General features: G+C 48.5%; 6 protein-coding genes across 6 annotated transcripts in view; 3 read left to right on the top strand and 3 right to left on the bottom strand.

Annotated features, from left to right (window-relative positions):
* EJ05DRAFT_232283 (uncharacterized protein) overlaps positions 1-816 on the top strand; it is a 1,196-nt gene extending 380 nt beyond the window's left edge. The window contains exons 2-3 of the mRNA XM_033739986.1: positions 1-654; positions 703-816. Of these exons, the coding sequence (XP_033595422.1) occupies positions 1-524 (524 nt within the window). The 3' untranslated portion in view covers positions 525-654; positions 703-816. The remainder of the gene's footprint in view (positions 655-702) is intronic.
* Positions 817-1,453: 637 nt separating this feature from the next.
* EJ05DRAFT_421878 (uncharacterized protein) lies at positions 1,454-1,990 on the top strand (the record flags this gene model as incomplete). The annotated part of the gene is made up of 1 exon (XM_033741475.1): positions 1,454-1,990. A coding segment is annotated over one exon (537 nt), but the record flags the coding sequence as incomplete, so codon positions are not given.
* A 163-nt stretch (positions 1,991-2,153) lies between these two features.
* On the bottom strand, positions 2,154-8,336 carry EJ05DRAFT_495121 (NFX1-type zinc finger-containing protein 1; the record flags this gene model as incomplete). Its single annotated transcript, XM_033746233.1, has 7 exons — positions 2,154-2,279; positions 2,332-3,643; positions 3,718-5,360; positions 5,422-6,196; positions 6,244-6,858; positions 6,952-7,994; positions 8,034-8,336. The coding sequence occupies 7 exons, from the start codon at positions 8,334-8,336 to the stop codon at positions 2,154-2,156; spliced, it is 5,817 nt and encodes a 1,938-aa protein (XP_033595420.1).
* A 3,329-nt stretch (positions 8,337-11,665) lies between these two features.
* Positions 11,666-12,565, top strand: EJ05DRAFT_490501 (uncharacterized protein; the record flags this gene model as incomplete). Its single annotated transcript, XM_033745883.1, has 2 exons — positions 11,666-11,845; positions 11,900-12,565. 2 exons carry the CDS (start codon positions 11,666-11,668, stop codon positions 12,563-12,565), a joined length of 846 nt encoding a protein of 281 aa, XP_033595419.1.
* A 226-nt stretch (positions 12,566-12,791) lies between these two features.
* On the bottom strand, positions 12,792-14,156 carry EJ05DRAFT_232133 (uncharacterized protein). The gene is made up of 2 exons (XM_033739985.1): positions 14,089-14,156; positions 12,792-14,016 (listed from the first exon to the last, which is right to left on the bottom strand). Exon 2 carries the CDS (start codon positions 13,945-13,947, stop codon positions 13,132-13,134), a length of 816 nt encoding a protein of 271 aa, XP_033595418.1. The 5' UTR covers positions 13,948-14,016; positions 14,089-14,156; the 3' UTR covers positions 12,792-13,131.
* On the bottom strand, positions 13,979-15,151 carry EJ05DRAFT_232124 (uncharacterized protein). The gene is made up of 3 exons (XM_033739984.1): positions 14,330-15,151; positions 14,089-14,280; positions 13,979-14,032 (listed from the first exon to the last, which is right to left on the bottom strand). The coding sequence occupies exons 1-3, from the start codon at positions 15,035-15,037 to the stop codon at positions 14,027-14,029; spliced, it is 906 nt and encodes a 301-aa protein (XP_033595417.1). The 5' UTR covers positions 15,038-15,151; the 3' UTR covers positions 13,979-14,026.
* Positions 15,152-15,560: the final 409 nt, after the last annotated feature.

Raw genomic sequence — 15,560 nt, 5'->3', positions numbered from 1 at the left:
ACACGCAGGACACGCAGGACACGCAGGACACGCAGGACACGCAGGACACGCACGAGACAGATCCTCCACAGGTGAAAGCGAACAGGCCACAGTGGACGAAGCACCTAGATAAGCTAACTGGCCAGCTGGGCGATGAAGACCAGGAGCCACGACAGCAAGAGCAGGACAGGCAGCGTATACCGGGGCGCAAGATACGGTCAAGCGACGTGTCAAGCGAGGGGACCTCAGCATCAAAGCGACGCGTCTTGTCACCTGCAGCACCGGCCAACACCGCCGGCACCAAAACCAAACTCCTGTCCATTCCCAAAGGCTTGAAGTCAATGGCCAACCTGAAATGGACTCCGTCTTCCTTCTCCTGCCCCGACGGTCATGGCTGGATCTACTACGCATATCCTTCGTACCTTATTTGCGTCAAGGATCTGCAGAGGAAGGTGATGTCCAGCCATGTCTTGGAATTGGCAAAGTATATGGGCAATGCGGAGCAACACGGTGATGAGGAGCTGGAGGTGTGCAGAGTGGATTGAAGAACACCAGGCGTGAAGACTCTAAGGTTGACGAGGAAATCATGCTGGAGAGGATAGGCGCTGCACAAGAGGGCCAGGCTGCGCGAGCTATCAGACTATACCTCTCCGAGTGAATCTGTTACTCTCTTATGTACGTCGTCTGTCGCATCTTCCTCGCCTCTGTCGCTAATTAGTCTAGATCTAATCTAGTCGCCGGCGGGCAATTCTCGGCTATCACGGTCGCCAAAGTCCTCACAACAACGAACAACAAACAGACCGTGTTCTGTCGTCAAGATGCCTTTCCCAGCACCGCCATCGGCTTCATGAACCGTAGCATCGAGGTCTGGATTGATGAGATCCAGTCGCTTCAAGAATTGTATGCGATCTGCTGTCAATTCGTGAAGAATCGCTGACTCCTGTTGACATTCAAGGCCACCTACTCCCTCGAGCGAGGCAAGTTCCGACGCCTATGACGTCCATTCACGGCAAAGTGGACGTTTAGCCCCGTAAAACAGATTCAAATACTCGAGGATGAAGAAAACCCGGTCGTTTTCCGTAACTTCGATGACGATCTGGATGGGGATGGGCCGGAGCCGGAAGATGTCACGCTGATGCGCACACCAATTCAACGATTCGCCGACGGCATTGGGATACTGGGGTACGATAGCATGGATGAACTGTCTGCTTTGCCGGCCGTGGAAAGGATGCGTTACCAATACTCATGGGCGACCGACCTGGAGCAGCGCTGTAAGATTGGCACCATGCCTACCCCACCGCAAATACTGGGTATTGTAGAGAAAGCACGACAACATGATCGTGGACCAGGTGCTTCTGAGGATTGGTGGAATTCTGAGGTCCAGCACCCACTACTCAAACTTGCCTGTGACACATGCAAGCACTCGCGGACCCTTGAGATTGTTAATGTGTTGGTTCGCACTCTCTACAGCCGGAATCGTATACTGATCGTCAGTAGAAAAACGGCCAAAATTGAACCCGGATCGCTCGCCAGGTCTATTCTCCCTGGGCGGGCTATTGATTACGTTGTCACTTTCAAGCCCGACTCGACCATAAACCAGGCCTGGACCCGCCTTCGTCCACTCCCCGGCTTGTCCATCAAGTCTTGGAATCACACAACTCGAGCGCGTCGCAATCCCATCGCAATCCATGTGGACGCTAAGAGTCCCATGAAATCATGGACTGACGGTAAACCACAGATTGCAATATGGACGGATGCTCTACTGAAACGTCTTTCTCTCATTCAGGGCACTACGGTTGGACCCTGGCCTGCTCTCCCGCTTCTTGTTGCGCAGGGTCATGATTGGCACTTATTAATCGTCTCTAAGAATAACCAGAAGATGACCGTGTGGGAGCAGATTACTATCGGGAGCTCGAGGTCTTGCTTCGATGCAATGAAGGTAGTAGCAGTCTTGCATTGGCTAATGGATTGGGCCGAACGAGTGTGGCGACCACGGTTCTTGTCGTTAGTGGCAATGTAACAATTGTGAGTCGGCAATACGTGTTGAGGACAGATGAAGTCTATTCTACCACTCCCTAGCTGAGCCAACACCTGACTCTGGCCCGAATCCGCGCCATTGGTCCGGATCCGAGTCTCTTCAATTGTCACAGATGCTTTATCCACCATATATACTCTTATTCTTCCATTTGTGCGGCTCTGGTAACACCTTCGACAGCCTGATGACTTGATCCTCCAACAGCCGCGCCGCATTCCGGACAGCGCGCAAGTTGCATCGGCATTCCGCATTCACCGATAGCAAACTAACTGGGGTGTTAGCCTCTACACTGTGTATTTGCTAACTGTGATGCTTACAGGATGTCCGTTTGCGCAATTGTACCAGTGACCCGAGTGTGTTGCGATGCCTCCTCTACCACTTACCATGGCCTTCTTGATTTCGGCAACTTCTTTGGCAGTCACTTCTTCGTACCACTCCCTTCCAAGAATCTGGATGTTTTCCTCGACGCAAGTTTTCAGTTGATTTGCATTATGAAAGGGTTGCTCGCATAGTTCATGCGCTTGCTTCAGCAAATCCTTCGCCTCTTCTACGTACTCGGTAGCCTTCTTTCTATCTTCACCGGACAATTGAGATGAGCGGTAGAGTTGTGCGTTTGTGGCGAAGTGGATTGAAGCTTCTACTGCGAGTTTAGGAAGCTTCTCGATCTCGCAGTCCTTTATTAGTAATGCGCAAGCTTTCATGAAAGATTTCGTAAGATCTTGTGGATTTCCGCCGGAGAGTTTCGCGTCTTCGTTGGATGGACCGGATCGAAGCTTCTTTATGATCTGGAACTTGTCTTCTAGTATGATGGACTCCGCCTTCATCTGCAGAACGCGACCCCCAAAGGTGACTCTGCGGTCTCGCTCGACGGGGCCAATGCTGTTTCGGTGGATACTCAGTGAACCAAATGCATCAGCAATAGATGCAGGATCGTCTGTACTGTTGCTCCTACTAGCCTGGACAACGGCCTCGTGGAGTTTATGAGCCGGCTGATGTCGATCTGCAACGTTCCGGAGGAAATCTTCAAGCTTACTTTGTAGCTTCTTGGATTCATGATATCGGGTTCGAATCTTTGACGTCAAGTTTTCTACAGAGTCCTTAATGTTTTCCCTCGACTCCACGAGGCCTGACTCAAGATCCTCAACGTTCGTTTCCAGCTCTTGGAGCTCAGTCTTACCATTAACCAAGAATCTTTTTGACATTTCATCAATCACCGCTCTGTTGATGACTCGGTTGTATCGCTGAGTTATGTATTGCATGATTGGCTGTTGGCAGTCTGGGCACTTGGGTACTTTCATCGCTAAAGAGCCGCTGATATCTGCTAGGCCAGTGAAGTCTCCAAACACATCGGTAGTATAAACTTCGCTCATACCCACAAGACCATCCAGCGACTCTGCTGTGAAAAAATGCCCACATCCGAGAACCACGATTGGAGTCTCGTCGATCTTGATTTCGCTGTAGCTTTTCATTTCCAGAAGATCAACTCTGGCATCTGGCTTGGAGCCACAGGCGTGACAGTAGTCGGTTGGGCATGCTTCACCACATATACCTGGACACTGATGGCCACAAGGAAGACTCTTCGAGCAACGCTGATCACAGGGCAGTCTGTTACAAGGTGCAGAGCACGGCCTGAGAAGAAAGAAAAAGGTCAGCATCAGCTCAGTTGATCGAAGATAACAAGCTCGCAGAGACATAAAACTTACATGGTGCACCGTCCACGATGTTGGCACTCCCATGTGCATCTTTCAATGCATGGCGCACATGGTTCGTGGCAGCGCAGGGTGCATTTCGAATGCTGGCAGCGGACTTCGCAGGGAGAGAGACAAGGACCGCAGTCTTTTCCATGACAAGCCTTTTGACAGGAATGATTACAGGTGCCAAATCGACGGCTACACAATTTGGTGCATTTCTGGTGTGACGTCGACACTTTGCCTTCAACGCCCTTGGCATTACAGCTACCACACGATCCCGGACAGTTGTGGCCGCAGGGTAATGTTGAGGCGCATGGGTTTGAGCAACGATATCTTTCCGACGCCACGTCGATTGAGCAGGTCACTTTTACGGTATGTCCGCAGGATGGGACAAGCTTCTCAACCAGAATGGAGCAGCAGAGTAGACCAGGATTCTGTGCTTGGAAGCAGAGTACATTATCTTTGAAATGCCCGCAAGGAAGCGGCACATTATTCAGCTTGATGTGACATCTTCCGCAATTCTCTCCGCACGTCGGCTTCTGGCAAGCATGTCCGCATGGTTCAAGTAGCCTTTGACAAGGCTGTGCGCACAAGAATGCACTGTGCATACTTTCCGAATGACATCTAGACTGGCACATATGGCCACATCCAGGCAAGCGCCAGAGACATGCAAGACGACATCCTCCTTCTGGACTGACTTTGGGAAAGTCATGAGGCTCGTGGACTATGATCTCGGTTTCAATATGGCGCGGGCAGCTAAGCCCCAAAGTTGTTCCGACTGCGTCAGCTAATCGAAGCATGTTGATAACTTTCTGCCACATTTCAACGTTTGAATATGTATCAGAGTTACCAATCAGGTACAGTCCGTGCTGGGCTCGACTGAGAAGAACATTGATTCGATTTGTCGTCCTGAGGAATCCGACTTTCTTTTCTTTATTGCTCCGGACAAGAGAGACAATGATCACCTTGGCCTCCTCACCTTGGAAGTTGTCCACAGTTGCAATCCGTAAGAGATCACTGAGCTTCTTCTTTTCCAAAACGGCGTTGGAGGAGGACGACTGCTGCCCGGCAGCTCCTTGTTGAAGACTTGCGTCGCCTTCGGTAAATCCGTCCTTATCAAGTGCCTCTTGATCTCGGTCGCTAAGCACGATCTCAAAGTCGTTTCTCATCACTGAGCGAAGCTTCTGTAACTGTCCAGTGTAAGGTGTCAAGACAGCGATATCGCTGCTTCTGTAGACACCCTGTCGAACAATGTGGCGGATCAATCCGTGCACCATTTCCACCTCCCAAATATTAGAATGAGACTTTTGGTGCATGTCGGAGTTTTTTCCCTCTTCCAAATGGTCATGATCCAGCCAGTATACATTCTTCTGCATTCCAACGACGTCTGGAAGGTCGATGGTTGTGTCGTGATTGATCAAACTAGGATAGATGGTTTCCCGTATCAACTTCGATATCTCAGGACGCATACGTCGCTGTACGTTTAGCTGAGCTACAGGGATCCGAGGTCGCCCAGGTTGCCCAACGGACAGCCTTTCAAACTGGCTTCGATCTAATTGGTACAACTCACCCTGCTTGCTTTCGAGCGAAAGACCATAGTTGTTTATCTGCGGACGAAGTTGTTCATGGTCTCCGATCTGGATCAGATGCTCAACCTATAAATGTTGTCGTTAGTACGCTTACACTGCCACAGTGCTGTTTCTGGGAGCGACTTACCGTCGGAAGCAACGCAGATATCATGTGCGGTTCCATGACTTCTCCAGCTTCCTCACAGATCACAATCTTGCATCGCACACGCTGCAGCGTGGAAATCCTTTTCGCTAGTCCTATTGTCGTAATTCCAATGACGTCCGCAGCTTGAAGCACTCGCCGATCAACTTCGTCATGGATGTCGGCAAGTTGCTTTTGCGCGGACTCTGTCATTTTCAACCTTTCATAAAGATCATCGAGAGCAGTATCATGGATCTCTTGACACCAAAAGCGCATCAGCATTTGCCTCTCCTCCTGTGCCAAGGAATGGACATTGGCTGCTGCCTTGTCTAAAATGTGGTTGATCAAGGTGGCCGCCGGTTCCGTCTTGCCATTTTCCGTGACTGGGCGATCATTGCTAGTAGGAGGAATCCAGGCATCAAAAAGAGGCTTACCAACCCGCTCAAAACCGTCTTCGTCAAATCGACTAAATTGGTCATGAATCGTTGAGTACCTGTACATGAGGTGATATTGCAAATTCGACCAGTTGGCATGTCTAAAAGTGCCATGAAGGCGCCCTAGGCTCTTCTTAATTCTCTCACACTCTTGCTCTAAACGCTCGTATGACTTGTGAAGGAGGAAACCTTCCGATCTTGTTTTGCCTTCGCTTTGGGAAATCTTTCGAAGGTTGTGCTCTTCCAGAACAGTGGAATGGCTCTGACCTCCGATACGAATGGTCTTTTTGACTCCGATGTCAATTAAATGCTCAAGAAACTGATCGAGCGCATGATTTGTGTAGCACCTTGTCTATCGTTAGCCAAGCACTTGAGATTTGAGACCCCAACTTACACCACAATGATAGGCCCCAACTCTACTCTTGATTTACAGTCCATCAAAACCTTCATCAACTCAATACCAAGATACGACTTTCCAGTACCAGGCGGGCCTTGGATGAATGCAAATTCTCGCGTCAACGCTGATATCAAGGCTTGACTCTGGCCGCGATCTAGTGCGGTGCGAGCTTCAACTGTGTCAATGATAGCTGCGTCATTAGGAGAAGATGTTGGTAGCACGTAGATGTCATCGTTTCCCACCGCATCTATCTTGAGAATGGACTTCAAGTTGAAAGCAAATCCAGGATGACGAGCGTAAAGTGGGGCTAGTATGTCAAGAGTGCTGCCGCCTTTTCGATTCCGGGTGTCGTCAATTTGGTCAGGGAGAATGCAGTCTTTGAAAGGTAGCCTGCTAAACTTTTGCATTCTCTTTAGGTTCTCGAGAATCGGTACAAACGTAGCGGGAATGGTACCAGGAAACTCTAGAAGGATCCCCTGTGTCTTTTGGCAGCTCAAGGAAACGGCCAAAGCTACTTGTGTCTGATCGGTGGCCACCAGCTTTAAAGTAATGGTGCATTGAGCATTTTCCTTTGTAAGGCTCCCATCGTGTCCCGTGTCCGTATCTCTTCTACTAACCGTGAAGAATAAGTGCTGAACTTGATCGTCTTGAACTGCGATTAATGAGAGAAGAACACCCTCGCCAAGTCTTTTTGAGTCTTGCCACCATTTTTGTCTCTCTTTCGCTGATTTCTGGCGTAGCTGCGGGATTTGTCTGAATGTTATATTCATTTCGAGACCATGCCGACGATCAAATGAGATATAGCTAATGAACGCATGCAAGTAGTGGAAAGCTCGAATATCCCCGAGACTAAGCTTTGGATGGTTAATACAAGCCGGATCGCCTTGTACGGTATGCAAGAATGACCCTAAAGCCGATTTCAATTCTCCAAATGTGTCATGACGAAGAAGACGAAAGCATGTATCGATATGTCTTTCAACTTTGTCTTGAAGGAAGTGAGGTTGGTCGAGATCGGTGGAGGGTAAAAAGTCAATCGCATCGCTCATAATTTCCTCAGAAGTCGGAAAGATCTTGACATTAGCAATATCAGGCTTGTCGTTATCATGGCGATCTTGTGGCATTACCAGGTTGCGGGGATATGCTGACTTGGTGATAGTTTTCATCTGTCTAGTATCATCTTGTGCAAGAAGTCCGTTTGCTCGTGCAACAATAGCGCGGATTTCATTGATCTGACCTAGGGTGATTGGCATGATCAAATCGCGTGTATCTCTAGCGATTAACTTGGTAGTCTCTTCCATTTGATCTAGTAAAGATGTAATGTTTTCGTTCAATCTAGCGCGAGGCTCTCTCCCAAGGAGCTCTCGAAGTGCTACCAGCATGGTCTGTAGAATAGTCTGGATCGTTGCGATAGAGTCGGCGGATTTTAAATAAGACTCTTCTAGCGTTTGGGAAAGATGCTGGAAGAATGCAATCGCACGGTTCCCATTCGCGCCACTCACGAAATTATAAAGCGCTCCAACAGCGGTATCAACCGAGAGGCAGTCTAGGAGAGCCCGATGAGTGATGACGGAGAGAAACGAACGCGCAATGCGAACGAAGTTGTGCTCTTCTCCTGGGCTTGATCGCAGCTCTAGTACATCCTTAATATGTTCCCTGCCTTGATAGTCGTCGCTGTCCAGATCGCGTGGCAACATTTGCTGCCATTCTAGATTGTCGCCATTCAAGATGGCAAGACCATCACTCCAAAGCTGTTCCATTGTTCTCTCGTCAGTTCTAGTAGGTGATACCTTGATGAATCGGCGCCACGCATTGTAGTCCACTCTGGCCTGTTGTTGCTCGGGTGTCTCCTTAGATCCGGGCGGTCGTCCTCCATGATTCTGTCTCCTATCTCTATCTACGATTGACGGACCATGGAAGAACTTGCATGATAAGCCAAACTTACAATAGCCATTCTTTGAAAAATAATGACATGGCCTGAGGCTGGCCTCGTTTCTTTCCCTGTTGCCTTGCCCTGGATTGCCCCGCCCAAATCCGCTCCCGAATCCGCTCCCGAATCCTCTTCCCCGCCTGTGTTGACTAAACCTATCCATAGGATTGATATGGCGCTCGTTGAGGGTTCTGAACAGTGTAATATAGGCTAAATCTGAGTGAAGCAAAAGTGCGAGGAAGAGCGGAAATGGGCAATATTTGGGCTTGATACGACCGTAATGTCGGCTGGTACGGCCGGGTATACTCTGCACGCAGCACAGTAGCCTAAGGACATCAAGAAGTATTTCTTTTTCGTTATAAACTTCGTTTGATTTGAGAATTTAATCACAGGGGAGTACATGCATTCTCATGACCTCGAGTAAGATCCATTGGCGAGCCGTTGTCGAACTTGCGGTGAAGGGGGACATCCGGACTCCATTTCCACTGGATGATATCCTACAAGGCTTCTGTTGTCTCCCTAGACGAAGTATCCCGCTGGCATATATTGACAGGGTCCTTCTTAACGTTACCTTACCCGTCTGCAAGTTCTGTCGGGCTCTATGCTGTTTCACAACCAACGGTAGCTTAATAAATGGGACTTGGTGTGGAGCCAGGAAAACCAGGCGAGGCAACGGTTCTCTTGGTCCGCAAATCGAATATCTAAATATTGCACACCTGTCCCATTCGTTACGAGCTTCGCATACATGCAATCACTCAAGCCATACAGAAGCCCTGCTTTCCGGTCGACCATCTGTCTGATGAGACATGCCTTCACCGAAATTCGCGCAATCAACTACCCCCAACTGGCATTCCCGTGTTCACCGGCCTGCATTATGGACTTTCTACAAGAATTCTCGATTCCTGACTTCTCCCACGATCGCGATTGCCGGACGAAGTCTAACTGGACGATGTTCTCATGGTGGCTTGCAGCTGGTTCCCTGTCCTCTAGATGTACGTGGCGTGCTCGTCAAGCTATGGTCATTTAGAACCATGAAACTATTAAGGGTATACTTATACTTATACTATCCCGTACCCACCGGCAATGTCAAGCCTGATTCTGCACATAGATAAACTTGGGCATGGTCATGGTAGTATGTATAGTCATGCTTTAGGTTCCTAAGGCTCTACGTAGCTTAGCACTCAAACGTTAGTAAATAAGTGCCATAGGTGTTAGTAGCTTTGCGGCTTGTATATGGATATATGCGTATCCATGTCATAGAATGGAGATGCTCGTGATAGTGGACCTAAAATGCCGTGCGGTACTTTAGCGTGCATATAGAAGTGGCGTAGCGTGCGGGTAAGTAGTGGGGTAACGGAAGTATGATTGGAATCTAGGCGGGCATACGGTACACTAGCATAGTGTAGTATGGGTCCCTATCTTCCGTATTTAAATGCTTAGCTATTTATCTATCTAGTTACTTTAACGGCTTCTAGATTCTTCTATCTTAATTATAACTAATAATACTAATTACTATAGACTACTATTAATAGATATATATATATATCTAAAATTAATTATAAAGCTAGAAGAAAAGAGAAGAAACTTAGATCTAGTAATTATAGATAGAACTAAGTACTAGAGAAAGCTCTAATACTCTAAACTAGTATAATATATCTATATACTCTAAGAAGTAGAAGCGGCTTATTTCTAAAGTAGTCTATAATATAGAAGTATTTTAGCTTTCTAATAGATAAGAATATTTAAGGCGCTTTAATAAGATTAAGTAGATATTATAGTAAGTATTAATAAGATATAAATAAATAGTAAATAGATAAGCTATATTAGACTATAATATAGCTTATCTATCTCTAAGTTCTATATACTATATTCTACTTAATTCTTATATATTAAGTAGTTATACTAAATCCAGGTTCACTCGTAATCCTCGATCTAAATACGATGATAAATCTAGACTTACTTAGTATGGCATAACAATAGATCGAAGTTCGCAGGATTGGCCGCCTGCGGTCAAACAACACGTGGAGCATATTCAGAGACTGAAAACATCGCCGTCTACTAGAACCCCAGAACAAATCGAGAGGGTCCGCCGGAGGGCAGAGACGCGAACGGAACAAGGCGCAATCCAAGGCTTGAAGGACATCATCGAACTACCAGAAGAGCCTGGCATTGATATGGCAATGAACTTAGCCTTCATCAAGGCCCGAGACTAGAGTCGCTTGCGGACTACTGTCAGAACCTCATCCAGACCAGGTGCTCGGATATGCCACCACTGAGACAGCCATGGAGGCAATGACGGAGCCCTCAATTAGCCTAGCGGAGGAGCCCTTGTTCCATCGGTTTGTTTGATTCCCTTAGATTCAAAGAACAGTACTAATACAGTCAGTAGAGCTATCAGATGCGCTGACGAATTCGGTCCATTTTCCGTTCTTTACAGTTCAGTAGAAGAAGAAGTTCACTAGCACCGAGGGACACTCTGTTGCAAGACTACGAGGCGCAAGAGACGGAGCTGCCGTTGTCAGGTACATACACGCCTTCAACGGTGGCACAGGGTACATGCCAACAGCAGCCGAAGCCTTCCACTTTAGCTTGACGTGTGATACCAACAGCTTCGATATGTGGATACATTGGCGTGAGGGTTCGCCTGACTCTCTCAGGTACCGTATGGAGGTTATACTCCGCGGACATTTGCGAGAAGAAGATGATGTACGAAAGTTTAGATCGTACTTGCGGAATGTGGCTGGTTACGCGACAGGCGAGCGCCTCGCTTTGATCAGAGCCACGCTCCAGAAACAGCTCGACACTGGTATGTCCAGACCTGCGATCACATCTCAAAGCCAAGTATTGAAGTCTACACCATCGCTCACGAACGAATTTTCGCCATCTACACAAGGGCTAGGAGAGATCCCGCGTCCTTTTTAGCCGATCCCAGCGGCGGTGCCTAATGACTTCAGAGTCACCACCGAAGAAGCGTGCGCGCGGCGACAGCTTTGGTTGAACTGCCTCGTTAATGCATATCAAAGAACAAACTGGGGGTAGTTGGTGGCTGCGCTTCCCATGCCTACTTTGATCTTATGGATCTGAGCTTTGCCACCGATTCAATGCATCGGGCAAACAATCGCAGGCAGGCCTCAATTGACCTCCACCCTTCTGGCTATCGTCGCCCAAGTTGTTTCATGCAACACAGTCCTCCGGAGCTATGTTCTCTAGTACGTTCTGCCATTTCGATGTATTTTATTGGCGCCAATACACAAGTTCGCTGCTGAGACAACAAACATCCCACGAACCGGTCAAGCTGTGTGTCAAGCCCGTTTTGTCTGACAAGCAAAGGGCTGTTTCTATGCAAGTAGGTTCTCCCCTGGCTCGTTCATTCACCTACTTCTGTTATTATAAGTACCTCATTAGTCTTGCCGATTACTATTCCCTCGTCTCTCTTAATCCTTCCCAGCAGCCTTTGGCGTCCTTCTTTCTACTGTCTACATGTGCTCTACCATGTCTAGCAAGATTTATCAACGGCGGGAGAAGCAATATCTGGGCATTCGCTTCTCTCCTTCCGGCAGGCCATTGACGCGTTCAGCAAACTCCGTTGCACTGTTGTCCCCATCCTCTCACACCAGTGACAATAAGACTATTGATGAGACTGACTATGTACCACTCATCAGGGCACCCCAGGTATGTATTAATGGATCCAAGCTCGCCGTACCCTTACTTACAGTCTATACCTAGCCGCAATCTAGCCCTAACCTCGGAGCCCTTCATAAGGTGAATCTCCATGATAGACATGCTATCCGGCTTGCGAATCGTCTCGAGCAAGTTCAGCTTGAACATGATGGTGTCATCAACGTCGCTGGATCAGCTGGAGGTGAATCTACTATTGCGAGTCATAGCACGAATTTGCGTGAGCATGTCAAACTCAACACCGCCGGACTCTCCCGCTCAGCAAGGAAGGATAGACACCAGTCGGATTCAACGCCACAGATGGCCCGCGCCATTGCACCGGATCTATGTACAGAGATTGTTATCACTCCCGCTAGCCTCCGCATCCAGCCTAAGAGATCCAGCGCTGTTAACATTAACGACTCTGTCGCCGTTCCTCCTACGACGAAATGCGACAAAATCCCCTCGATTGCGAGCAAGTCCCGCATCAGCACCACCAGTCGTGGTACCAAATTGACCACTCATGACACCACTGGGTTGTCCTTGAAGAAGCAGAGCGGTACTGCCACTAATGGTAATGGTTCCTCGAAGTCCCAGTCTCCGCTTACTTCATCGAACCTGGCTCCTGTGATGGTCGGGACTTGTAGTATCAATACTGTTCATGCACCCCTTCGTCGTTCGGCGCGTCTGGCCGCGAAAACGGCGGCGACCGTTACTGCTGTTGAGGAGACTTGATGACATGGCTCTGCTTTGCTGTGCTATCGACACTACCTACAAGGAGGCCGGTGGATAATCACTTCATAAACTGGTGGCAGTGGGCAGATTTTCCTTCTATACGTACTACCAACACTACGGGTGTGTACTTTACAGTGCTACTTTTAAATATTGGGCACATGTGTTTTGATCTATTGAGTTGGGGTTCTATTATGTATAAGTGCGTAGATTACTAACGTTAGCTGCAGCCATAATGCAATTGTGCCATCTCTCTGCCGTTATATCATCTTAGTACATCTATACGGTGGCTAGAGTACTTACTGAGGGAGGGACGCATGCCGTGGCCACGCCTACCGCTTATTTATTATTCAAGCCAGAATCACCGGCAATTCTCCAACTGTATTATCTCTTGAAAGCCAAGTTCAATGATTAACGTGCACGAACATGGCAATGTTACATAGGAAAGAAAAGAAAATATCGGCCAACACTCTGATGGGCAGAGCTCCCAAGTATATAAGAAGTATTACTAGATAAAGGAGGTTGAGAAAATGATCGTAACAAAGAAGTATCCGGGCGAACAACGAATTTCAGGTTTCGGATGTCGCAGCTTTCGCCTCTGCGAGCTCAGGCGTTACTTCTAACGCCATAAGTCTATCTCTGTTCACGCGAGCATTCTTGCGGAAGTGCTCCACAAGTTTCTCTGCTGCACAAGCGCTGGCCTCAAGCTCGCTGATTTCTCGGCGTGCATCGTCCACGCTTTGTAACGCGAATGTACCGGCCAATTTGAGATTTGTTTGGCAGTCCGATAACTCGACTTTGAGCGTATTGATCCGATGGTTGAGAGATTTCTCCTCTACGCGAGTCGTTTGCCTCATTTTTTGTAACAGATCTCCCATTTCCTTGGCGTATTGCGAAAAAAGGCTGACAGAGGCGGACTTGTTAGCAAACATGTCTCCTTCAGTTAGTAGTCCATCGACCGTCGGCAGTTGTTCGAGTTCACTCGTTTTCGCCCGGAGGCTGATGTTTAATGTGGCGAGGTCTGCCTTCTTCGTTATGTAAGTGGCAAGGTGGGAGTTAGAGAAATCAAGATGCTCTTTTGCGCGACTAGCGATGGTGTCGCCGAGGTTTTTAAGAACTTGAAACTGAGCAGTAATGTTATACTCGGACGTATCTTTGCTAGATATCGCAAGCGACCGGCATTGCACTGGAGCAGTCGCACTTCTCTTTGCTGTCTCTCCTGCATCTATATTTGGCTCCGTTATGTCTTCAACGATGGGCGGTAGTTCCAGCGGAAGTCCAATACCTGGGTTATCCTCCACATCGGTGAGCAACATAGGAGATGATAGTCCAGTCACATCTGGCATGGAATCGTGCCACGCAGTCTGACTGTTCTGGCGGCGCATTCTCTCGATCTCTTCTTCTTCTTCTTCTTCTTCCTCCCCCTCGGAGTCGTTGCTGTCACGTGCGCTGTTCTGTTCATCATCAGCTCTGGCGCGACCGGGTTGGATGATGCTTGGGTCGTTTTCATGGCGACTATTTCTTACATTCTGACGCGCGACTCGGCTCGAATTCACTGGCGGGGCGACTTGTGGCTGTTCGGTGTGGGCTCTCGAATGCCGTTCTCGATTCCTGGTTTGGTGATTGCCAGGCGATGTTTGCGGGCGAGCGCCACGACTTCGGCGTGTTCCTGGTATCTGCTCTGACAAGGCTGGGCTTTGCGTGCGCCGTCTCTTCCTCTAACTCATGATGTCAGCAAGCGACGAAACACTTGTATGTGAGGCTCACCGAATTCGCGACGGCCTTGGTGCCAGAGCCGTTCTTTGTCTTTGATCCCATCGGTCGAAAAAACCTTGGATTTAAAATTCTCTTGACTGTGTGCCGAAGCCACTTCTGAATCGCGCTATGCGCCCATTGATTCTGATACGCCACTTTTCTGAATGACCTTGGAAGCCGTCTCATAATAGTCTCTTCGGCGGTAACATAATTGGCTTGTGCATTGGGATCTTCCTTCAATATACTCGCCGCCTTTATATGAAACTTGTGTAGTTGCTGTTCGGTGATCTGTAGGCCATGAAGAATCATCTCTTTCGGGTAGTGGTAGTTCCCTGGTGTCCTCTTGGGGTTGTTCTTGTACCACTCCTCATCCGGCACCATGATGGCGGTCGATGCAGGCGGTCTCACTTCTGCTTCTTCATCTTGGTCGTAATCCTCGTCGTTGTTTGCACTGGCCATTGTCCGAGATCCATTCAAACCATCAGTTATATCCGCTCCGTCGCCTTCATCCTCTTCATTGTCATTTTCACCACTGTCATTCCCGGAATCGGGGTCAGTCTCGGATAAGCCTGTGATCTCCGTTCCTCCATGGACTGAGCTACTATCGGTGCTGGAGAGCTCGCTGTCTTCTTCCGAGTCGTGATGGGGTAAAGACCTCGAATTGGAGGTTAGCTTACTGCGCTTTGATAGAGCAAGGCGTTTACGTCGAGGGCGCGCCATAGGCCACCAGAGGAACGTGGCGCAATGCGAGAATGCATGGGCGACCCAAGGAGTGGACCAGGGAAGAGTAATTCAGACGAGTAGATCAATCTATCGCAGCGCAACTATGTGTGGTTCCTAACGCGTAGATAACGCGCTTATAGTTGCAGCCTTAGGCATCCGACGTATTCCAGGCTCTACTCAACTTGCCTAGGTAATCTCAATGTACACACAACTATTGAATCAGTCTTTCAGACCATTTTCGTTGGCTGCAGCAGCAGACACACTCCACGCCTCGCGTTCCTCTAATTACATGCTGATCCGAATCGTCTATACGATGGCAGATTCCCTTGCTGTTATCCGAAGGATGATATGTTATGAACGTATGCGTCTGCTCAACTTCAAATTCCTGATGCTGACAGCAGCTCACGGCGGCAAACTTCGAGTCAGTGCACTCTTATGCTTGCAAGAATCGTTTCTACGCCAAACTCTTCGTCTTCGCCAACCAACACACTATATACCTCTTTCCATTTTCGATTCGACG

Source organism: Pseudovirgaria hyperparasitica (assembly GCF_010093815.1).
Source record: "Pseudovirgaria hyperparasitica strain CBS 121739 unplaced genomic scaffold EJ05scaffold_25, whole genome shotgun sequence".
In the NCBI taxonomy this organism is placed as follows: domain Eukaryota; kingdom Fungi; phylum Ascomycota; class Dothideomycetes; order Acrospermales; family Acrospermaceae; genus Pseudovirgaria; species Pseudovirgaria hyperparasitica.
The sequence above is the reverse complement of the archived record's forward strand: the minus strand, read 5'-3'. Positions and strand labels throughout refer to the sequence as shown.

Bases quoted from the DNA above. Each gene is read 5' to 3' on its own strand.
- EJ05DRAFT_232133 (XM_033739985.1), bottom strand. From the start codon at position 13,947: ATGCGCCGCCAGAACAGTCAGACTGCGTGGCACGATTCCATGCCAGAT.
- EJ05DRAFT_232124 (XM_033739984.1), bottom strand. From the start codon at position 15,037: ATGGCGCGCCCTCGACGTAAACGCCTTGCTCTATCAAAGCGCAGTAAG. The intron at 14,281-14,329 runs GTGAGCCTCACA...ATCATGAGTTAG, and splicing joins CCAAGGCCGTCGCGAATTCG to AGGAAGAGACGGCGCACGCA.